Source organism: Sebastes fasciatus, chromosome 3 (genome assembly GCF_043250625.1).
Source record: "Sebastes fasciatus isolate fSebFas1 chromosome 3, fSebFas1.pri, whole genome shotgun sequence".
NCBI classification, from domain to species: Eukaryota; Metazoa; Chordata; class Actinopteri; order Perciformes; family Sebastidae; genus Sebastes; species Sebastes fasciatus.
The window spans coordinates 33,245,646-33,271,467 of record NC_133797.1 but is presented as its reverse complement, the minus strand read 5'-3'; the positions used below and the strand labels follow the sequence as shown (position 1 = coordinate 33,271,467).

Below are 25,822 nucleotides of genomic sequence, written 5' to 3'. Positions count from 1 at the left end.
ATCCTAAAGCCACATCATTCACCACTGTTTTAGACAATAGCTGCTTCCAGCTTTCTGGCAACAAATCTGGGAAAGAGGACCTCTTCTCTTTCAACGTGATAGTACCCCCACGCACAAACCGGGGTCAATAAAGAAATGGTCTCCTAGGTGAGGGAGACCTTGATTGGCCTGCACAGATCCCTGACCTCAACCCCATCCAACAACCTTTGGGATAAATCAATCGTCACACCGCTGACCTCACTAATGTGGCTGAATGGGAGCACATCCCCACAGCCAGGGAGAGGGGAGACTGAATAATTACCTATAGTATTACAATTAGATGTTCAAAATCACACACAGCTGTAATGTCCTGGTGTCCACATACTTTTGGCCACATAGTGTCATAATTACCGGCGCCCTGTAAATACTATATACCACTGAATAAGCCAAGGCACAGTCTGATGTGCACTGAAGAATTGTATTTTTTACAGAGTACACTGATCTCACACACGTGTACATACATACACATATGCAATACACTTCATAAATGACACTCATACTGACAGAGAAGACATCAAAATGGTTAAGGACTACACCAACAATGCCACTGTCACACCATCAGCTTGATAGAAACATTGGTAATGTGTAAACTGTAAATCCCGCTTCTTGCATGTAACCTAAAAAGATATGAAATGCAAATTAAAACGTGGCCAAATTGAATCGAATACTGCTCTCAGCAGGCAGCATAAACGCAGGGACACTACAAAAGCTTCCACACAGAATTTCCTTCCCTGCAGCCTCACTTGTCTTCTCTTTCTCACCAAGGTGAATGATTACCTCTGAAATTGGAGATTTATGAAGGGGAAACACAACGGAGGCGCCTTTCCTTGGCCGCCTAATGAATTTTTCATTGTACGCCTTCAAAAACCGCTACTCTCCATATGGTTGTACCGGCTAGACAGAGAAGACGTTCAGTGACAGCTTAAGGAGTCCCTTCTCTGAATGAATTATGGCTGACTCTTGTATGCTCGCACATTTCATTGATCACTTTGACGTCTGCTTTTTTTTTCCACAAAGGCTCTTCCCTTGGCTCTCCAACTTGGGGGCCCTGAGCTCTCTCTAAACACTGCGATTGGATTTTGAAGCTAATCTGGTTTTAAGGCTGCAAACCTGTTTGGTTTGAGCACTTTTCTTTGCACAATGGGGGGTAATTCCTGTCCCAAGAAGAATATTGAATTAAACGTGTATGTGTGCGTGCAAGCATGTGTATAAATGAGGGCGAAATCTTTGTTTCTGTATAAAACGGTTTAATGTACTCCAGTATGTACATATCAAATCTACAAAATATGCACAATGTTAAAATATTATCAGCGATTTACCCCTCACGCACTTTTGTGTCATAGCCCTTACCCCAGACCACCTTGAACCAATTTTTAAATAGGATACATACAGGATATAGCTAACATATCACAATGACCAAACAATTCACGCAACATACCAATATCACCAAGTAAAAAAAAAAATCAACATCAAATGCATGTTAAAATATTAATCTGTATATAATTACATTATAATAATGTTTGTGCGAAGCAGTTACTAGCGTAACATGAGGTTAAAGTACAGTACAGTTTGAGACTTGCAGCTTATGGGCTGGGGTCGTTTTCTATTCCGGTTCCATCAATTAACAATTGTGACAGGAACTAATGAGAGAGCATTGATTTACTTCTTTACCCCATCGCCTCCTGATATGAGAGTGAAACGACCCCAGCCCGGATGTAGTCGAGGTCAGGCATGTTTGCTCTTCTACGTTTGGTAATGAGAAAAAGATTTATTCAGAATGTACCCACCGGTGAATGTTTTTATAAAAAAAATCCCACATTGCCACAATTTACCACCTCACCATTAAATAAACTTAAACCACTTCTTTGCTATTTTTTTAACGAATCGCAAAAAAAATACTGCAAATGCTCACAGGGGACAACAAAATGACAAACTGCATCTCTGGGTTGTCCCAAGGGTGTCAGTCTTTAGAGATCATGAACATTTTCTGTTACATATGACCGACTCCTTACAGACTAAATTAGATTAATTTTGCATGCACAAAGGCAATTCTTGTCAGGGGATGTGCTCTTGCTTGTAGCAATGTTTTGGCATCATTTTTGAAAGCTTAAAAATCTGAATGGCACTTCTACTTCTTTTTTTTTTTTATCTGTACGCACAATGGTACAATTGTCACACTACTTGCACACAAAGAAAAAGTCAAAAGACACAAGTTTGAGGTTCAAATTAATCCTTCTCTCTGGGGAAGTACCGAATGCTGAAGGCAACACTGAATAGTAACCCACACTTTCCTTCAAAAAGCAAATTCATCATAACGTTTGAAGGTTGCTGTAGCCTTTATACTTCACGCTCTCCTTACAAACCTGGAGAGGTTTAGCTATCCTGCTGTCTGCTTAATCTAAACCTCTCATGCTTGTGAGCCGCTTGTAATGATGACAAAACACCAACTAAGCCTAAATTCTCATATGACCTTATTCTTAATTTACTGATGAGGGGCGCAGGGAGATTACAGGATTTTCAGGAACTCCTTTGTCTGAAAATGGTTTAAACTGCAGGGTTTTGCTGCTGTCACCCCACACGAGAGGCAACTGTGCAGAAATACTTTCATCAGGCTGACATCTCCATGAGAAGGCACCGTTGGATTGAGGAGGAAGAGGCAGAGAAGGTTAAGCCATGTGGACAGGTGCTTGTTGCGTTAGATCCGAGGCTTCTCGTTTGTCGTTGTGCTGTCAAATAAAGTCCAACTGACTGATACTCTTGAGACAAACGTCCAACAGAGATGTAGACACAGAGCAGGTGGAGGTTAGCTTGCATGGTATGCGGAAACAATGGTAAGGCTTAACCCGAAGAGGGAGCAGGTGGGCTGAAAAACATGTGACGAGACAGACAGCGAGGGCTGCTGCGTGTCAGGTGCACCCCTGCATCAGAGCGCTGGATGTAGGATGAGGGTGGCTGTCAGACGACTCTGATCGCCCCACGATGAGGCTCAGAACATGAAGGCTGAGGGGACTTCTCCAGCCAGGCGGTCAGCAGGGATCTACCAGTTTCTACTCTGCCTCTGATAAGCGAGTCAAGGTGGCGGGGGCAGTCGCACGTCAAGCAAGCTGTAGGCGAAGATGTTCCAGAAGACGGCGCAGAGCACAAACAAGGTGTAGACGCAGAAGAAGATCCAGAACAGGGACTGCTCCTGGAGTCGCTGCTCGTAGTTCTGCAGGACCACCACGCCCAGCGTCAGACCAACCACCACCCCTCCCAGATGAGCTACGAAGCTGGGGTTGGGGCACGGAGGAAAGGCCGGGGGATAGAACCGCAGCCACACCGCCCGACCAAACTCCACACTCACTGTGAGCAAGACAGAGGGAGAAAGAGAAAACACGATATTAGCAAGGTATGTGTGCGTAGTTCCTGACAACTACTGTACTTATCAAAATGTAATAAAACCATCTCTTCTAAGAGGTAGAAGAATAAGAGTTGCTTTTATATTGTTACCAACTATACTGGGCCATTGAGCCGATAACAAAGAAGACTTTACAGGTCCCTGTTTGTGTTTCCACTGACAGTGTTTCTGTGGAGGAGGGATAGTAAAAGAAAGAGGGAATTTTGTACTAAAAACACTCTAACTGAGGAAGATACTACTCACTAGATTGAGCTGAAACCTCATCTTAACTTCAGATAAACTTTGGAATTAATTTAAAGAGGACCTGTATTCTATTTTGTTTTTTTTCTAGAACATGTTTACATGCTTTAATGTTCAAAAAACACATTATTTTTCTCATACCGGCTGTGCTGCAGCACCTCTTTTCACCCTCTGTCTAAAACACTCTGTCTGAGCTCCTGTCCCTACAAATGTGTTACTTGGTGACATCACCATGTTACGGAAGAAAAAGGCAGGATGTCAATCAAGGTGTTTCAGGCAGTTCAGGAGCAGTGTTTCTGTGGGGGAGCGTAACTCCCTTTGGTGTGGACTTTGGGATTTGTAACTTTGCAGACCTTTTACATGCACCAAAAATCTATATAACACACTAAAGGAAAGAAATAGATAGCACAATAGGTCCTCCTATTTCTGCCATGTCTCACTCATTGTTGTGGGCGTATCGAAGGTCACAAGCTAGCAAGTAGCTTGCTGTCAAACAACCCACCACTTTTTCCAACAATTTACTTGACGTTGTGTCAAGCAGCACTTCATTTTTGTTTGTATCTGTAATCTTGGAGGAAAGAGACATAAAAAAGGCATCCTAGGAACTATAATAATGATCGTTTCCTCCTCACAGACATGTATCCACAGCAAGTGAAGAGAATCCCACACTGCCTTGCAAGGCGATTTGCTTGTGTCGCATATAAAATGAATAGCTTTGCATCGCCATGCTCGGTGGGTCTTCACAGTTAGAAATCCTCCATATGCTGAAGCAGCAAAGCCAGGAAGTTTAATATCGCTGCCTTCGGAGCAAAATCACATTTCTCTAATAAGGAACCTTTGCTGTGAGATTACATTCTTGTGATGGACAAGCAGATTAAAAGTACAAACTCTTTTGTTGAAAAATAATTCTTAAACTGAGGTGAAAGGGGAGTGAGGCATCTTTATTCACACTTACTGCAAACCAGAGCCATGGCCATCCGGAATAACTTAAACTGACACTTCATTCCAGACCAATTCTACAGAAAGACAAAGAAAGAGAGGATGGGGGTAATTCAAAAGGTCATTTTCAAGTTCTGATGATAAAGACAGAACAAACTGTGCTAGAAGGTCAAGTCCTCCTCAGACACACGCACACACACACACACACATACATACGCTGACATGAAATGACATGAGATCTCGCCCTCTCTGTCTCAATTCACGTCAATTTTGAAAGCCCCAGAGACGCTCTGACCCCCAATCTGTTCCCACTGTGTTAGATAATGTGATTTCAGCTGAGAGGAGGAAGACAAACTCCATCCCGACGCCAAGAATGTATTGGAGGATCTGGCAGCAGGGTACATCATGAGTACCCTATTACACATTATAGAGGTTCACCTGAGTGCCTTTTGCCTAATGTGATGACCCACAGGATGGGGAGTTTCGACCAAATAGAGAGCAGATGTCAGAGAGTGCAGTGTGGGATGGGGTTTCTTCACATGCACACGCTCACACACTTTCTGATCTTTGGGGGGGGGGGGAGAAAAAACGTGATGGTGACGTTGAGGAATGTATGGCATCTGTAGATAGGGCAGCACCTGCTGGGCCCCAAAACAGGCTGCTTTGATGATGTGGTAGTGCTCTGTAGTGACAGGACGACTGAGTGATGTGATAAGCATCTACACATATGTGCGCACACACAAAAACTTACCATTACTACATTAGCCAAATGTGCGGAGACCAGAGCGTACACTCCACCAGATGAGCCGACCACTGGAGCCGTCATATCGGTGACAGACACCGCCAGAGACCCTGTAGCGATGAAGGAACATGCTTTAGGTCAGTGGTTAGGGGACCCCTTTTCTATCATTGAGTAAACAGATATTTCATTATATTCAATGCATAACAATAACAGTACAGAATAACTGTAACTAGTGAATGCGATAACTGCAGGAAGATTGTATAAAATTAGCAATTTGGATGAATTTTGAGCAGATTATTTCCTATTAATATTGCATCAGATGAGTTTTCCTGTTACTTTTAATCACATTCAAGGGAAGACAAGTGGGTACCCAAAGAATCCCTTTTCACTCACATATCTTGAGGTCAGAGGTCAAGGGACCCCTTGAAAATGACCATGCCAGTTTTTCCTTGCAAAAATTTTGTGCAAGTTTGGAGCATTATTTAGGCTCCTTCGTGACAAGCTAATATGACTACAACCTAAAAATCACAAGTCGCGTTAATGCGTTAAAGAAATGAGTGGCATTAAAACTAATTTGCGTTAACACGTTATTATCGCGTTAACTTTCACAGCCCTAATAATTTTTTTCAAAATTATCTTACACTAGGCCTTGCGACCCCATGTGCAGCTTTGGTGACCCCTAGTGGGGGACGGGACCCCCAGATTGGGAACCATTGCCTTAGGTAAATAAACAAAAGAGAGCATTCTTGTATCATCCACATTTAAGAAAAAATAGAAATCCCTAATCCGTGCAAACTTCATTAGATGATGAAGATCATGTGATATGATCGAAAGCTCAATAACAGCTACTTCACAGACCTTGTGGTGAGAATGTTTACTCAACTACACTAGATATGTTTTGCATGGCAGTTGGCCATTTTGGGGATGAATGAATATATTTATTTTATGCAAATGTTCTATAATGCAACACAATGTTAAATGATAAAGTACGTTATTTGTTTATTTGAAATGTGTCTCGTGCTACAATCTTGAGTCTGAGCTTTCATTATTCAGGAGGAAATCTAAATATTTTTTTCCCTTAGAGGATCATGCTGGCAGACACTGTGACTAAGTGACTAATTTAAACTGTTTTTTGTATACAAGTGCATTTGTGCACTGAAAACATCTATTTTGAATGGCATAAAGGCGGCTTTGCTACTCGCTGTTTAATGTGGGTGTTTTATAAATAGGCCTTCATGAATAGAGGCTTGCTCATACTGTACCAGCACACACTGGGATTTTATGTAAAACAAATGCATTCATACAAATTGCGCTGCCGCAAACAGGGAATTGCTCTCTTTGGCACCTTGGTACCAATTCATCGCGTGCACAAAAGATCCAATCAAGCATTCATAAGTTTAAATGTGGGGGCATTCAGAGACAGAGTCACCAGAGGGAATTTGCTCTCGCTGCAGTGTGTGTAAGGATAACAGAAGAAAAGGAGATAGAGATGTGCTTAGTTGGACTATTAAATTGCGCTAACACAAACTCCCTCATTCTCTCTCTTTTGCTTATTTTCTTTCTCTCCATTGTGCATCCACTCCATCCACTCTTTGTTTCTCAGTATATCGTTTCCTTTCCTTCTCTCCATGGTGCTGACCTGTGTACATGCGTACAGTATATGAGACACAACTGCCCACGCTCTTCCCACCTTCTCTCTCTCTTTCTATCTCAAATACAAATATACTTTATTTGCATAACACATAAATGTGTGCATGCATATAAACTGTACTAGAATTTACATATACACAGAACTCAGTACCACTGTCATTTGTTGTTCGTTTTAATCTCATTTGGCTCTTTATAACAGTTTAACCCTCAAAACATTATTAGTTATGTAATTAATGTCATCTGAAGGGGAAAAAAACTGATTATTATTATTTTAGGAAAGTTACAGTTAATTTACATAAAGTGTAAAACAAAAATAGACAGAGAACATGAGTAAGTCTGTCTGCTGCATCTGTGTCTGTCGCCATCATTCAAAATGACTAACAGAGTGCCCTTACCCTCTTGATAATGTGTGATACTTTAAATTAGGACCCATGGCAAATATGAACTCAATAAAATCTATTAAAACTGTATAGGCAGAACTGGGTGCTTTTGACTGGAGTCCCACAGAACCCCAATACATTTTCTTTCTTGTCTTTTTAAAAAGCACTAATTCAAACAGAAAACAATGATATGAAGTTATTAGGAACAAATTGTCCGTCCTTTCTCCCTATACGTGCTTCAGCCTCCCCTTCATCCAGAGAAAGTACTCTAACCTGTGCCGACATCTTGATATTCCATATCATAGCAACCAGATGCAAACAAAGCGCAGCTGAAAAACGCTGCGCATCATTGCCCTTCTATGTTCTGCATTAAACAATAAACATGTATTAAATTATTATAATGTTTTTTAAAGTTGCAATAATATCGCGTATCGCACTGTTGAGCCAATCATTATCACCGCATGGGAAATTCCCTCACCGCGGCAGCCCTATTCCTGAGTCCTGGATATTTGTTGAAACATCGCTCTTGTCTGTATTTGTTGATAATCCCACTCTTCGCAGTAGTTCTGGAGCAAGGACGTACAGTATTTGCTGTAGCCTATGGTAAATAAACAAAAATAGAAGTAAACAAAATAAACACGCTCACTGGGCTGTGGACCCTATTTAGATATTTAAGCCTGTGTGACTTCTGCTAAAAATGCAGCTGGCTAAGATCAGCGCTCTAATAGCTGTAAAATCAACCGACTAAGCTCAAGCCACATTTAGCCAAACCTTGTTACTTTGTACATTAATGCCGTCGTGCGGTTTGGACGATGCTCAGCCCACATTTAGCGCAATTTCACCTACGTTTAGTCTCTCTCTCCCGTACACAACACACACACACAACCACAGAGCAAGCTACACTATACAGTAGGCAAACTGTACAGAGAGGGCTCTGGAGTTCATAGATATCAAATCACCATAAGGAGGGATGATGGGATAAGCCACGGCATCTCAATCATGGTGCTATTTATGGGAGTTGGCACAGCATGAGGTGAAAGAAAACATACACTAGTCCACACACACAAGCATAAGAAAATATGCAGCCACACACCATACAGATGTGCATAGAATAACAAAAACACATGCAGTATACTACACACACATACACACATCCAGACATGCTACAAAAACAAGTGAATTCCTTTGATGCGTGCGTCCTTACAGTGGCCTCATTCTGTCAGTTTGTTTAGAGAGTTTTGCTCTTATATTACATTTTTACAGTATTGTATTTGGACAATGAAACACTGCAAACACTGAAAAGATTGCATATTTACCTGGGAACTGTTTTGTTAGAATACACACACCACATCATGTTGTTCGTTGCAGTAACCTCTATTGCAATAAAAAAAAAGGTTGCATGCTGTTTTGCCACTGTTTCTAGATGAGGAATGGGGACACAGAGTGGACGGTCCTGAGGGACTAAAGAGATGTGGAGAGAATGTATATTGTATAAACCTTGTTGATTTCAGAAAGAATTAACCTATTTCATCTTGCAATGTGTCCTATAATCATAAACTGTATGTAAGAAGTGGACGTAGTCACCGTGACGTCACCCATTGGATTGTGGACTGCCATTTTGAAGCCTCTATTTCGGCATTTTGGACGTTGTCATATTGGTTTTTGGCAACCAGAAGTGACACGAGAGGGTGGAGCTAAGTACAACCGAACACTGAATAAAACATTTCACGCAACCAAAATGTTACAATTAACTTTCATGAACTGAAAACACTCTGTGAAAGGGTTAAAGTTGTAAGACGAAAACACATCAACTCCCAGACTGGAGAACGGTGTCGTAGCGACCTATCAATTACAAGGCAGCCACGCCCTAAAGTGTACCCTGCTTTATGGTCTATTTGACTCTAAATGGGACCATAAATTACGAAATGAACATCATGCTGTATTGAAGAAGACTTGAAACTAGCGAGACCATAAACTCATGTTTACAATGTTTACTGAGGTAATAAATCAAGTGAGAAGTAGGCTCATTTTCTCATAGACTTCTATACAATCAGACTTCTTTTTGCAACCAGAGGAGTCGCCCCCTGCTGGCTATTAGAAAGAATGCAAGTTTAAGGCACTTCAGCATTGGCTTCATTTTTCAGACCCAGAGGATTGTGTTACAGTTTTTCCTGATTTGGCACTGTTGGCCAATCAAATAAGCTCAATTCTCCACACCAGGTAGATAACCTTGTAGTGTGCAGCTTGTGGCACTGTGCTAATTTTGCTGTAAACCGTCGTGTGGCGTCTTTGTGTTTGATAAGCCTTCAAAACTGCACTGAAGTTATTTAAAAAATTCTCATCGATAACAAAAACTGTGTTCCAAATCAGTGTGCTGGCTTCTGACCCTGCTTAAAGGAATATGTGGCATGTGAAATGAAAGGACTTTTCAAAAGCAGGTGACATTTAGAACCAAATAGGGGCTCCTTCTTTGCCTAATATGTGGCCCCTCAGGTGTGTGAACCATAATGGCAGCACTGTGAGGTGGTGTAATAACAGCATCTGACTCACCAGGTCATTAAACACTGCAGAGTAATCTAAGCAGCTGAATGATTACACACACAAATACACACCCACACCTGCTCACAGAAGCATATACACAGTTTTCCTCTCTCTAACAGGAAAAATGATTCTGAATTAATTCTCAAATAAAAAAAAAAATAGATTTTAATATTAAGAATTATGGAACGGCTTTAATTAATTTGAAATATTTTATTATTATTAAATCAAGCATCAATTTGAATTATGACCCTACATAATAAAAGCGAGCGGTAATATGCACAAAGATTGCCACTCCCTAGGTTACACCCTTTGAAAGCACCCTACATTACTTCCTTCCTCTTCAAACACACACACACACACACTGAAACACGGTCATGCAGACACTCAAACACCTGGTTTGGGACACCTCCACCTCTCTAGTTCCTGTGTTTAGGAAGTGTGTCTGGGCAGGATGACCTCCATCCCTGTAATTACCTTGGTTTGATAACATTATTTTAGTTTGGCTCCATGCGCGCACACACACACACACACACACACACACACACACACACACACACACACACACACGCACACACACAAACACACACACACACACACACACACACACACACAGAGACAAGGACACAGTCTCTCTTAGTCCCTCAGCAGGCCCCAGGAGGCCTGTAGTTTTTAGAGTCCAAAGTGGCATCTCATTTATCTTGGCTGTTCATCCAAACTGCAGAGAAAGAGCCGGGAACACGAGGGGGAATAATAATAACGCACATCAGCACTCATAATTAAAAAAGTCAACAGTTCGGCTGCATGTTGAGATGACTGAATCTACAAAGTCGTGAGCCGATAGTTGAGTCTGGAGTTGTTTGACTTTGTGTGATTTCCCTTTCTTGTCTACATGTCTGATCCTCTGTTGTTGTACACTTGTTCTTTGCTGCACCGTATGCTCTTTGTGCACTCTGTGTTGTTGTTTTTGTGTCTACGTCCTTGTCTGCTGTCCATAAGTGAATACTCGTGTGTTTGCATGCAAGTCCATTGTTTCCATTAAAGTGTCAGAGTTTGTGTTGGCCCTAGAGGGCCATCGACCTCTCTCTGAGTCATTACTTGACCTCTGACCTCTTCATTGACCCCTGTGTGCGCCAGCTGAGCCCCTCTCTGTTCACTATTGGTTGTTGTGATTCTCCACACAATCTAGCAGTGTCACTGTGTAGCAAATTTAAAGTCTGCACTTTAACTGATTAGAAAAAATAATTTGAAATTAGATCTGCATCGATTAATCAATTAGTTGTAACCTTTCCAATGAATCGCCAACTGTTTTGATAATCGATTAATCGATTTGAGTAATTAAAAGAAAAAATTCTGCAGCCTCTTAAATGTGAATATTTTCTGGTTTCTTTACTCCTCTATGACAGTAAACTGAATATCTTTGAGTTGCGGACAAAACAAGACATTTGAGGACGTCATCTTGGGCTTTGGGAAACATTGATCCACATTTTTCACCATTTTCTGACATTTTATAGACCAAACAACTAATCAGTTAATCGGGAAAATAATCAACAATAAAAAATATTGGTTAGTTGCAGCCCGTCGAAAATGCTCAAGGATTAAGCCAAGCTGCTGAAATGGCATTAAACAATAAAGCACATGTAAGAAATGCACACACTGAATTATGTTTGAACGTATGGAACGAATTAATCATTTTAAAAAATGATGCACTGAGTAAGCTGATATTGATTCTTCCTTTGAGCAAACACTTTTGTCAGTGATCTCTCAAATTCGGTTATTAACAACCCTGTGGGCAGGATATTATTTTACAGCCGAAAAATAAACTTAACCATCAAAAATTATAATAATAAAAGATAACAATACATTTTGAAGAATAAACTTCACTGGGCGTTAAATAATAATTTTCCTATCTCTCTCCATTGTTTACTATCCAATGAAATAAGTCATGATCAGACATAAAACTGCATCCTATAAAACATGAATGCATAAATGCCACAAATACAATGATAAACAAGTAGCATCTTATCACATCCATCCACTTGTTGCTAAATGCTGAATATTCTGAGGATTGTGACTTTGGCTAAAGTCCTTCTGCTGACAAAATAAAAAAAAAAGAAGCCCAGTCAGACATAACAAACCCAAACATCACAGCCAAACACAACCAGAGCGTGCCTCCCCTCTTCCTCCGGTGGTCGATATCTAATTAAAACAGCAGACGTGTGTGTGTGTGTGTGTGTGTGTGTGTGTGTGTGTTTGTGTGTGTGTGTTGATCTGTCTGTGTGCGTACATAAGTGCGTGTGATTTATGGCGCGTTTCCTCCTCATTTCAATGCGAGGTTAATACTACAGGCCACCACAGCTGCTATCCCCAGGGTGTTTGTCACTGACCCCTCTGCGCTCTCACACACACACACACACACACACACACACACACACACACACACACACACACACACACACACACACACACACACACACACACAGATGGACACTCAGAGATGGAGAGAGAGATTTAATACATCATTTTCATGAATATTAAACAAAATCACGCTGGCTGCAATTAATATCCCACAATCCTCTCTCCTCTTTCAATAACACACACACACACACACATACTCACTGCTACAAGGAATCATGTTTCCATCCCCCAAAATCTTTAAACACTTATCACAAACAGTAGCCCAATAATTCCACTCCAGCTATCTCGTAGCTAGTGGGAAACTCTGGGTCTGTAAAGTGAAGCCAATGCTGAAGTGCCTTAAACTTGCATTCTTTCTAACAGCCAGCAGGGGGCGACTCCTCTGGTTGCAAAAAGAAGTCTGATTGTATAGAGGTCTATGAGAAAATGAGCCTACTTCTCAATTGATTTATTACCTCAGTAAACATTGTAAACATGAGTTTATGATCTCAATCTCTAGTTTCAAGTCTTCTTCAATACAGCATGATGTTCATTTAGTAAATTATGGTCCCATTTAGAGTCAGATAGACCATAAAGCAAGGTATGCTTTAGGGCGTGGCTACCTTGTGATTGACAGGTCGCTACCATGGTGTTGTCCGGTCTGGGAGTTGTCCATGTTTTTTGTCTTAAAACTTTAACCCTTTCACAGTGTGTTTTCAGTTCATGAAAGTTAGTTATAACCTTTTTGGTCGCCTAAAAATGTCTTATTCAGCGTTCGGTTGTACTTAGCCATAACCAAGATAGCGACAGCCAAAAACCAAAAAGAAGACAGGCAAAATGCCGAACTCGAGGCTTCAAAACGGCAGTCCACAAACCAATGGTTGACGTCACATGTGTGACTACGTCCACTTCTTATATACAATCTATGCTCGTAGCTAAAAGTGTCACTCCTGAGCACCAAAACCATTTTTTTTGGTTTTTTTTAAATGCCTAAAATGTTTGTTTTGGGGAAGGAAACCAACACATTGTGGAGTGGGTGACTTTGTTAGTCTGTACTGATTCAGCAAAGAAAAACAGATCTTGTGATCTCACACACATACACACACATACAGAAATACCGACTTACGGTCTCAGCTGAACAGAGCTGAACACTGAAATTGCACCAGTACCTGAGCTTGATAGGGAAGTAGGAAGGGAGCGGTGACATTTCGTTCAAAGCTGCATGTCTGTGTTTTTTTCTCATTTGTAGCTGCTCGCTCGGTTCCTCCTAAATCTCACCCACCTCCACTCGTCTCCCATCTCCATGTTTCTCATATCCTGGTCCCCCTCTCCAAACCCTCTCAGGCTTATTAACACTTATGAATTCATCTCCCCTCCTCCGTCTCTTCTCCCTCTTCATCCTTTCATCACACACTCCCCCTTCCTATTCCATTATCACTGTGTGTGTGTGTATGTGTGTGTTCTTCTGATTGAGCTCCATTTGAGATGACCCTCTCTGCTGTGCCCTATTGTACATGACCGTAGGGGGATACAGGGGGCTTTGACGGGGCACTGACAACCCCCTACATCCCACCACGTCTGGTAGGAAAACAGAAACACAAGGCCATCTGTCCTGGACACACACATACGCTACATTTTCTCATTGACCAGTACCACCAGCACACTCTCTGCAACCTGATAGGCCGTTGAATGCATGAAAAACATACAACCAGCAGATGGAACAACGGTGGAGCTGAAAGGCAAAACTCTGCATGTGTGTGTAGAGTGAGTGTGTAGAAAAGGAGGGAAATGTATGCAGTGAATGGAGAAGGAATGAGATTGCAATTGTTGCATGTGTGTGTGTGTGTGCGTGTGCGTGTGTGTGTGTGTGTGTGTGTGTGTGTGTGTGTGTGTGTGTGTGTGTGTGTGTGTGTGTGTGTGTGTGTGTGAAACCACATGCCCACCTGCCAGCACACCACACACGTAGACCAGTCCAATGCGCAGGGCTCCGTGGACCATTTCTAGAGGGACTCCCACCAGCAGCTGCATGGCCATGTTCAGGCTCAGGTGTTCAATCCTGTAAAACACACACACACACACACACACACACACACACACACACACACACACACACACACATATATAGAGTCAGAGAGAGCCCGTGTTAAAATTAAATCAATATTTAATCATGACCCCAGAAAATGAGCCACAATAATAACATAAATGTAATGATGATATGAAAAGTGAAGCAGAGACAAAGTGATTTGGTGTTCGTGTTGATACTGATAATATTCTTATTAACCATTAAGGGCTAAATGAGTCTGAAATAAACAAAATATTATTTAATTTAGTGAATAACATGAACTGATGTACCTTAATAATAAAACAGAAAAATACCAGTTGAGTATCAGTACCAGTTACTCTGAATAGACCACAGATCATGCAGTGAACGTTTGTCATTAGAGCGTCTTTTTACTGAAGAAATAGTCCCTATACTCTAGTTCTGAGAGCCAAAGCTGACATTTTAAAATATCTTGTTTCCAAAGATGTTAAAAACAGTAATACTTAACACACAAAAAGCAGCATATTTTCAAATTCGAGAAGTTGGGACAAAAAATAAATTGACATTTTTGCTTAATTCAACAAATGAAATGAATAATTGGTTATCACAAATGTTGCTGCTTCATTTTCAGTTAATCAATGCAGACAATTAATCTAAGTGTCTGCATGTGTAGATACCAGAACAGAAGATAAAATGAGTTTATAGTTTGAGAAAATCATCCCTGCTACGCTTAAAAGAAACATTTATATATGTATTCCTTGATACTTTAAATGAGAAAAAGAAAGAGAGAGAGAGATTGAGAGTGGGCGAGTCTGCATAATAAATATTTACACTCTGTTTTGGTTTTGAGAATTGGGAAGGATCAGCGTTGCTGAGCTGTTGGCAGGATTTGGTTCATGCATGTGCGTGTGCAGCTATTGAGTATCAACAAAAATCAAATTGCTGTTTGTATGCTGTTTAGTAGTGGTTTAATGCAACTGTTACTGTTTATATTGTGGCTTCTAACGCTGCAAAATAGGGCTGCAACTAATGAGTATTTATATTGTCAATTTACCTATTGATTATTTTCTCGATTAATCGATTAATTGTTTGGTCTATAAGGCGTCAGAAAATGGTGAAAAAATGTTGATCAGTGTTTCTTAAAGCCAAAGATGACGTCCTAAAATGTCTTGTTTTGTCCACAACTCAAAGATATTCAGTTTATGTCATAGAGGAGTAAAGAAACCAGAAAATATTCACATTTAAGAAGCTGGAATCAGATTTAGTGCAAAACAAACTAAACACACCAATGCTTACCTAGTGGCTTTTACGTCTGTCTACGAATACACTTTTCCAATCATTTTCAATCCATGATGCCCTTATCTAGATTTTTAGACAAACTTGCAGCTTGGAAAGAACTTATTTCTCCTGCCATTAAAATGCTCCAAATGTGAAGACATGGATGTGATAATAAACTCTTGAACGAGCAACGTGCTTCCATTTCCTCCCGCGGGTGAGGTGTCAGATGATCGACAGGATACACACTCAATTCTGACACCATACAATGATAAAACAGAAACTGTGACAAAATCTAATTCTGGGTTTATGTTACTGCGATGGGAGTTGTTTTCCACACTGGCAGCAAATAAAGACATCTCAAACTATAAAGACATCTCAAACTACACTGACATCTCAAGCTACACTGACTGTGCAGACTTGATTAGAAATAGAGAAAAAGTAAAGAGTGACCTTGATGATTGGCACAAGTATAAAAAACACTAATCCTTTGACAAATAACCAAAACAATAATAGAGGAAATCCTTAAGCAAATACTCAGTTTGCCACAGATATATTTATGTCCGTGGCAAACTGATTTAAAATGACAAGACTCCGAACAGTCACTGAGAGTGTGCAGTTTTTATTATAACACATTATCACCTGCCGGCTCCCTCAGATTATTATGCTTGCTCATGGACACACTCACACATAACATCTGCTCCTTCGTCAAACCGCACTTGTGGCCATCAACAGATAATCATCAACACACTCCAGTGCACTCAAACATTACACATGAACACCAACAGTGTTCACACACAATCACACAGACACACAAAAAGATAAAAGAGGTGTGTGGCTGCTGCAAATTTACCCAAATCCGTTCACGGCTTGTGTTTCAGTTTGATGACTATAAGCACGGGATAGCTTGTTCACACACACACACACACACACACACACACACACACACACACACACACACACACGCTCACTGTGCCCTTCATGGCTAGAAAGTCCTTCCAGCCAAACCTCAGTCAGCAGCACAGACACATTTGGGGTGTCACAGCAGCTAGCGTAATCCTTCTCTCTCATAATCTTCATCATTGTCTCTCACTCGCTTCAGTCACTCCCCTCGTCTGTTTTCTGTCTCAGTCTGAATTATGCTGTCATTTCTGTTTCACAATACTGAAAGAGAGACGACAGTAATGAAAGCAGGAGACAGAGAGATGGCTCTCCCTTTTTCTTCCCCAGTCGACAGTTTGACAAACTGAACGGCTGAATGCTGTCTGTGCAGTCATTCAACAAACAGCTTCTACATCCTAGAAACGAATGCAAACATTCCCACAAATAAACAAGCACGCACACACGCACAATCCCCCCCAATACAGACAGGGTGAAAAAAACAAGACAAGGCCGATAATCTATTTAGTTTGAAACAACCCAGCCACCTCAGCTACGATGCCGACAGAGAGGATCGTTCCAGTGATCAGAGAGACAATGTGGGGTATTGATTAGCTGGGAGAGGCCTGTCCAAATGCACAAGGACAACTCCACTCCAGATAACAGCGGCTATCTATTTCTATACTGCTAATGAGGCTGTGAGGGATGGGCTGCACTGTCAGGCAGATCTGTGGATACCCATGAGAGGTCCTATTGTGTCCAGATGACCATGGTCTTTTCAGGGCGCTCCACAAAAGCGCTTTTTAATCTTTCACTGGCTCACCAAACTACAGCTGAACTTTTACTGTTAGTTAACTTTACTGCACAATTTAAACACTGAACTCAGTGAAACTTATTTTTTTTGTCTCAGCGGCATCAAACTGATGAAAAGATAGTGTTGCACTCACATTTATTATTGTAGGCCACTCTTTTCATGATAATCAGAGGTGGACAGAAGAAGGACGAATGCAACTGGAAAGAAATCTTTGGTAACTCTTCATTTTAAAGGTCCGCAAATTTCATGGTAATGAGGTGATTATTAGCAAGTAACCTATTTGAAATTTCTTTGGAATTACTGCCAAATTACCCCAATATTTACCTCAAAATGTATCGAAAATGTCTTTATTATTAACATTATTTAATAATTATATTCCACTATTTCCCAATAGCTGGTAATGTATTTAATACATTTCCAGGAAAAGAATACAAAGTTAATTGATATACTTAATTTCCATGTCTGCTGATAAATAGATAATAATTAGCAAATAACTTATTTGAAATGTCTTAAAAAACTCCCTGAATCATGACATTAGCTACCAGGTTACATTTGTGTAGACAATAAGTCGCACAATGGTGAGATTTGTGTCTGATCAGAAGTGTCTTCTATTAGTTTTGGTTTTCCACCTCTGATAAAGAGCAGCGAACAGCCGCTTCTCAAGACTAAGAGCCCCAATTTTAGCGATATATGCTATTTTAGCATATAATTATTAAATATTGTTTATAATAAAGTAGTTTTTGATACATTTTGAGGTAAATATTGGGGTAATTTGGCAGTAATTCCAAAGAAATTTCAAATAGGTTACTTGCTAATTATCACCTAATTACCATGAAATTTGCAGACCTGTAAAATGAAATGTTACCAAATATCTTGCTGCAAAATGTTTATAAAGTCATGGATTAATCTTGCGGGAAGCTAATCTTCCCGAAGTTTTCACAGCTGCTACTGACACACAGTTTTTTGTGTGGTGTGTGACACAGAGTGAGAGAGAAAGTCTGCATAACGCTCTACTGAGGGATGTTTTGGGGCCAATATTTACACTCTGTTTTAGTGTTGAGAATTGGGAAGGATCAGTCCTACTGAGCTGTTGATAGGATTACATGGTTTGCAGATGTGTGTGAGGGAGAGAGAGAGAGAGAAAGAAAGCGAAATATAGCAGTGGTATCAGTCACAAAAGCTTTCCAAAAGACATTGTCACTGTTAATGATTATAAGCAGTGGGTACTGAGCGGTAAACAGCACAGTATTGTCTGTACTGGTGGATCATTGTGTACACAGAGTCCTGCTTTTATTCCTGTCCGTGACCTTTGTTAAAAGTCACTCCATCCTTGTACCAATGTTTTCCGTCACTCTTCAGTAAATTATAACTAAATAAAGAAACCATTGATGTATAAAGAGAACTGGATACAGCGTTGGAGGTGAGCTCCCGTTCATTGCTATGAGAGTTGCTCAGTGGCGCATGAAGCCAAAATGGCTCGACTGCCGTGTGATAGAGTTCCCGGATCATCTGGCAAGTGAAGGCTACTATTTTGGAGCAGCGAAGAAGAATTAATTTCCAGTTAAACAAGTAGATTTTTTTCTTGGTTAATAAATTATGGTATTGGATTAGTGCACAGACTGGCGTACTTACCGATACCCGATCCCCAAATTTTAGGTAGTATCGGATACATTCCTGATACTGGTTTCAGTATTGAAACAACTCTATAAAAAATGACTCAAACTGATAAATTGATTATCGAAAGGGTTGGCGATTCATTTAATCGATTAATCGTTGCAGCTCTAACGATTTTGAATACAGAGACTTTGAGAAGTGTGTCTTGATGTGCCTCCTAATGAAGGTCTCTCCCAGCGGCTCCATATCAGCTTTAGCAAATGAGCTGAACTGATTCAGTCAGCCAGCATATAACGACCAATGTTCTTCTGTGCCTCTGCCCCCAAAGGATCCAATATGAACCAGTAATGAAATGTTTATACTCCCTGAATTATTAAAAGCGATTTTTGATCAGCCCTGCATATTTATGAAGTTGTGTGCATTAAACACAAAAAACCCTTTCAAACAAAAATCTGCAAAATGTGGTAGACTAAATGAAATGAAGCCCTCTAAATGCACTCAAAATTATTCAACAAAAGGATGCGCTATTGCAATTTAGAGAATTACAATCATCAAGGTCATCGTCATATCAGTGTGTTCATTTACTGCATCCTCACCATCTTGGCTCAGAACGTGTACAGAGTGGTGGGCGTCTCACTATTACTACAATACCACAAGGAATGAGATTTTACTATCAGGAAGCTGTTTAGAAACCATTACCACATATAATTGGACACATTGGTAGACAAAGGATGATTCCCACAGGCTCTTTTATACAGCTACTTCCCCTGAGGACCTAAATCATTTCAATATGTTCCTGTGTACAACATCCCTCCTCCCTCCATTCATCCCTTCTACTTCATCTGTTAACCACACACTGTCATCCCTACAGTCTCTCTGCGGCACCTCCAAGTTCTCCTAATTAAATTACCATTTTATTAGTTCTTCTAGACTACATTTACCCAGAAGGTTAATTAAACCTGGATGATCTGGCCTGCACCGAAAATAAAATAGTCCGTGGTGCTTGTAGTGGGAGAGGAGAGGAGAGGAGAGGAGAGGAGAGGAGAGGAGAGGAGAGGAGAGGAGAGGAGAGGATGCTGAAGAAGTATAATTGCAGGTTTTATTAAATTCAATCTGTCAAGTTAGTATTTAGTGGTTTGTTTTGGTAGAAGAGAGTCATTATGGAGACAAATGTCCCCGCACTCATCACATCGCAGTATATACACATCACACCAATAATCCAATAATCATCGCTTGTTTAAGACCATGATACTTTAGGTGTATTTGTCACTTGCTTATTTGTTTTGTCACTTCACATACAGTGAATTCACTGAGAATTGCGAGACTTATCCAACTCACAATCCCTCATCTCCTCTTCCTTCTGTGCATCTTTCCTTCATGATTGAAAAGGATTTAATGGCTTTCAGTTGGTGTGTTTCACTAGAAATTGATTGCACTAAGTATTTTTGTTAATGAAATCGTTATGTAACAAGCTCTGACTCACCGAATGCTTCAAAATAACATAAACCCAAACCACCGGAGGCATCGCAGATATGCAGTACCTCTAGTTTGAGTTCAACTATCAGTGTATTATTTCCACCCCATGATAGTCACACGCGATCCCCTGATCACACGACTGACGTGAACACATTCAAGTGGATGAGTTCACGTCATGTAAAGTCATTGAGGCTTTCTAATACTAGAAAATAGCGAGATGTGAACTCACCCGGTGTGCATGAAGATGTAGCTGAGGTACCTCCAGGCCTGGGCTCGTAGCTGGGGGTGGTAAGGTAAAGGGCTCTTTAGGAAGGACGGGCTGGATACCTGCAGGACCAAGCGCTCCAGCTGGAACCCATAGTACATGAACACGGCCACCTGGGGGAACACAGATGGATAAACAGTGGTATCAGTATACACACCATGATGAAATAGTGCTCTGCATCATGAACCAGAACAAATTGCTCTGGTAATTAAATGAAAGTTGAACACAAACTTAACACTTAATCCTTCTATTTATCTTTCAAGAGTTATCAGTCAAATTACATTACCCTAAGAGACCCACATTTTTGTCTTTTTTAGAGGGGTACAGGGGGTCTTTAGGGGGAGATAGCAGGTCAACAGTAGATGTCACATAAAAGTGGTGTACATCATCTGAAAGCTGGGAACCTGAAGATTAATTTGAGATGCAGCTCAGCTCTGTGTCAAGTTGTTCTAGTCATAAATCAGAAATGAACATGAATTAATTAATTAGTTAAAATACATTGTGAAAGTGTATAAGGGTTTAGAACATTATGATAGAAGTATATGATGGTCATTCACATGCTCTATTATGTCTCATAAGTTGTTGCAGCAATTTTAGAGTTGATACCATTTGTTACACAGATTTGGTGCTAAATTTAACAATTTTTTACCACTTGAGAATTGATAAAAATGATCAATAATCCCTCCAAAGACCACATTAAGTCACCAGGACCCTTGAGGAACACCATGGAAAAAGCCATGCTGTGATTTGGTATCAAAAACTTTTGACGTTTGGAGATTTCTGCAAGAATTGCATTTTGCAGCGACTGGACGGAGAGCACTTCTGTTCTGGAAACTGCTCAGAAACCCCCTTATTGTCAATCTAGCTAGGAAAGCCATCCATCCTCTGAATGCTCTAGGTCTGTAGTTTGTGGCTGTAAAGGTTTCATGAGGCTGTGATTATCCTAGAGGTCACCACAGGTCATTTTATATAATGAGGTCATTCAAAAATGGTCTCACTACAATGATATGGCTACTATGGGGGTTAACATCATCACACATGAATACAATTGGGCTCATTGGATCCACAAGAGTTTCAGCTTTACAGTCATACCCAGTTTATGGTTTGTGTATAGGCCTGTTATCAAAACATAGCTCCATAGCGCCGCAAGTGGTCAAAAACTCTGCAGCATACCTTTAATAACAGAGGTTATAGAACATGTTGGGCTCACGCTCCGAAACAATTTACCTCAGCGATGGTGATAGCCAGAATGAGCCAGGGTGGGGGACAGTAGGTGTAGCTGTCAAAGTACCACTTGCGGTCGACCTCTCGGGGCAGCGTCTCGTAGGCGACGTGCCGGACCAGCCGTTGAGACAGCCCCAAGCCTGCCTCATCTCTCAGATTGCAGCCTTTTAGCTGCCTGCTCCCCTGCAAGATGGCCCTCCGGAAACTGTTGGAGCGCTTGTTACTCATCTGGAGGAAGAAGGAAGGAAGGGAGGAAGAGGAGACAGAGGGAGGCAGAGAGAGGAGGAAGACAGAGGGAGGAGGGATAAGAGCTTTACTATCAGTGGTTCAGCATATTTTTACATTAATGACCACCTTGTTTTATTTAACATGTGAACACTTCAAGGTGCTTTATTTTGTTAAGTATATTCACAGCTACTTGATGTACAACGCTCGTGGTACAGGCTACACACAAACACACACACCAATCCTCCTCAGTCAAGCATGCTGACGGACCCCTCCCACCTCGCCATGGCAACAGAATGCCTGAATCATCACCTAGCAACCACCAAACCCCTCTCTCAATCCCTCTCAGACATATCTGTTCAGTTTTGATGGGCGGGGACCTCACAAGTAGTTCATCATTCAGAGAAGATCCCACCAGTCAGTCACTATCGTTTTATTTTAAAAAACCTGACAAAATGACTTTTTCTGCTCTCATTTCAAAAGCGCTGCCATCTATTTTGATTTAGTGCGATCGTTTTTATAGCACGGGTGTCACATTTTTCAAGGCTTCTCAGTTTCAAACACACTCACATATACTGTGCAGTCAAAACACACACATGCACACATTTTCAATTGAACATACACACACAAGCCACTGAATATAGTCCACAGAGAAGATGTGAGGGATGTTTTTCCTTTATCTCAAGTTAAAATTATTCATGGACCTCCGCCGGACCAAGAGGTCAATTATAGTTCAGATAGAGTATGATACTCTGATTGAGAGGCAGAAACATGTCCTTGACTTTTAGAGGCAGAAATAATAAGAGCGTGTGCGATTATTCCTCACTCCAAACACAAGGGTTGAAAACGTACTCGTCATACAATGAAATTTCACCTTCATCTGAGGGCACCATCTAGGATGTAGAAGGATCAAAAGCTTTATCACATACAGTGGTAGCCTGTTTTAGCCATTTTCAGTACAAGCGGGTGAGAAAAGTCAGAATATATTGTAGGTATACGCATGTATATACTGAATAAATCTTTACATTTGATATTACACACACTATAGCAGTGATGCCCAAAGACTGGGTCGGGGACCACAGGTGGGTCGCAGGAGATTTTATTAGGGTCGCCACATAAATTTTGCAGAATTTCTACCTTCGTCTTTTATCTTATTTAACTTTATATCTGCAGTACACACGAGGAAGCCACGCGAGGAAGCCTGAATGTTCATACAGTTCTGATAATTTTAGCCTACTTATAACATTGAATATAATATGAAAGGCTAGCGTACATTCTGTTTGTTTCACTGATGAGATGAAATATAAAGAACGAGATCCTGTTAACGCTACCTAAATGCATTTATTTGGTCTCTTTTATAAAGTATTTAACAGGTTTTCAATAACACAAACATAAAACAAAGTTGTGATTTATCAAACGTGTATCTCTTCGAAATGGTTGTTCAAGGTTGTTCGAGGAAATAGCAGTAAAAAATAGTCAGGAACGTTCTTTTATGCACAAATTCGCTCTTCTCAATATTTATAGATGAGGCCTATTGTGAATTGGGTCGCCATGGTTTGTCATTTTTAAAAAGAGGGTCCTGAGGAAAAAGTTTGGGAAACACCTATAGGAATTAATATGAGACTAAACATATTTATAGGGGGAACAATGAAACTGCTACTAATATTTATAATAAACCCAAGAACGGCAATTAATCAATCAATTAAGAGAAAGTCAATGATGTTAAGGGTTTGAGCTCGTCCCTTTTAAGAGCAGTTAATACAATCAAAAAACATTTCGCATTTCTTTGCATTGATGTGAAACAGATCTTTTTGGCAGCCTCAACTTTGTGCCTAAACAAAACACTGTCTGTCTCCATAAGCTTTGTGCCTTTTATTACACTGGCTGTGTGTTTTTATAACGTTCTCCATGACGATGCAATGGCTCCTGTCCCACTTCACTCCCACAGTCTCTTTCTTTTACTCTTGCTCTGTATATGTCACACTCCATAACTCAACCCTACTACTGTGTTTGTGTCTCTAGGATTGCAGGAAGCTCAGATGTGTCAGCTAGCAGATGTTATTTTAAGGCGACACGGGTGAGCGATATCGTTTTCAGCAAGGGCAGAGATTGGCAAAATACTGTAGATAAATGTGATGTGGCTATCGGCATTAAAAGTATGATAAAAAAGGGACTTCTAAAGCTACAACTTCTAAAGCTAGAACTTTAAAGCGTCGCCTGTGTATTGAAGCTGCGATTGATGTTTATTCAAATACAAACACTGACAGAAATAAGGAACATTTTCGTTTGAAGATAGTGGACATACTTCTCTGTGAATACCAAGGTACAATCCATTTAATTTGACTGAGTTTGAAAAAGAAAACACAGTTAGAATAAAATAGCGATAAGACGACAGATGTAAAATCAGAATATCAATAAAAATCTCTGTATGAATGAACAGTTGGCTGACGGTTCTCCTGGCACTGTTTAATGAGACTTTAGTGTCTCTGCATGGATCACCGTTTGGAGATAAACTTAAGAAAAAAAGCCAATTATTTCAGCCTTTATGTTAGGCACAGAGAACTGTGGGAAAATGATTACGGGTTACCATGGCCACTTCTAGACCGCAAAGAGAGTGCACACACACACACACACATACACACACACCCAGACCTCCCCCCCGGCAGCCATGCTCCATAAAGACAGTCAATTCTTCGTGTGAAGTGACTGCAATTCCTCTCCTCTTTGTAGGACACAAAAGAAAGAATGACGTTCTGTCTGTTTACCCACTGGCAACAGGAGAGGGAAGAGGTGAAGGGGACAAATGGGTGTTCGGCCAGCGAGAGACAATTTCACTGTTTGATCAATGGAAAATGTAGTCAGAGGAGAGGGACAGGCGAGAGAGACATAATCGAGACGCAGAGAGAGGGAGAGACAGATGGAATGAGAAGGAGACGGAGGAGGACAGATGGAAGAAGGAAGTAGAGGAAGATGAGGAAATGAGGGACCAAAAAAATGTAATTAAAAAATGCAGCGTTGATGGAGGCGTGTTGTGTCAGATACCGGTAGGACAGTGAAATACAATCCAGGGATTCCAGTTTTAGTAATAGGTCCATGAGTTACAATAGTTTTATTGTCTGCTGCAACAATCGGCAGGTAAACATTAAAAATATGGCATTCACTCTGTAAAGCAATCTACCAGGAATGTGTACTTGGACGTATTTGGCCAACACGGCTCTTTGCCGGATAACGGTGTATTATCCCTCCATCTAGGGCTGCAACAAACGATTATTAGTTGTTTGGTCTATAAAATGTCAGAAAATGGTGAAAAATGTCCATCAGTGTTTCCCAAAGCCCAAGATGACGTCCTCAAATGTCTTGTTTTGTCCACAACTCAAAGATATTCAGTTTGCTGTCATAGAGGAGTAAAGAAACTAGAAAACATTCACATTTAAGACGCTGGAATCTGGAATACTCAAACCGATAAGTATTAGTATTAATAGTTTACAACTAATCAATTAATTGTTGCAGCTCTACATCCATGTGCTTAACCTAACCGCTTATTCTCTGCAGGTTTGTTGGGGTGCTGGAGCCAATACTAGCTGATATTGGGCGAGAGGCGGGTACGCCCTGGACAGGTTGCCAGGCAATCACAGGACTGACACACAGAGACAGACAACCATTCACGGTCACATTCACACCTACGGG

At 40.7% G+C, this 25,822-nt stretch overlaps 1 protein-coding gene across 3 annotated transcripts in view; it reads right to left on the bottom strand.

Moving 5' to 3' along the window:
* Positions 1-33: 33 nt before the first annotated feature.
* Positions 34-25,822, bottom strand: part of rhbdl3 (rhomboid, veinlet-like 3 (Drosophila)) — a 70,846-nt gene continuing 45,057 nt past the window's right edge. For 2 of the 3 annotated variants that reach the window (XM_074630466.1, XM_074630467.1), the window contains 6 exons: positions 21,914-22,138; positions 20,651-20,799; positions 14,266-14,378; positions 5,367-5,467; positions 4,632-4,692; positions 34-3,381 (listed from right to left, as the gene is read on the bottom strand). In XM_074630466.1, coding sequence (XP_074486567.1) covers positions 3,110-3,381; positions 4,632-4,692; positions 5,367-5,467; positions 14,266-14,378; positions 20,651-20,799; positions 21,914-22,138 — 921 coding nt within the window. In that variant the 3' untranslated portion in view covers positions 34-3,109. The remainder of the gene's footprint in view (positions 3,382-4,631; positions 4,693-5,366; positions 5,468-14,265; positions 14,379-20,650; positions 20,800-21,913; positions 22,139-25,822) is intronic. The other variant, XM_074630465.1, reaches the window with a different exon arrangement.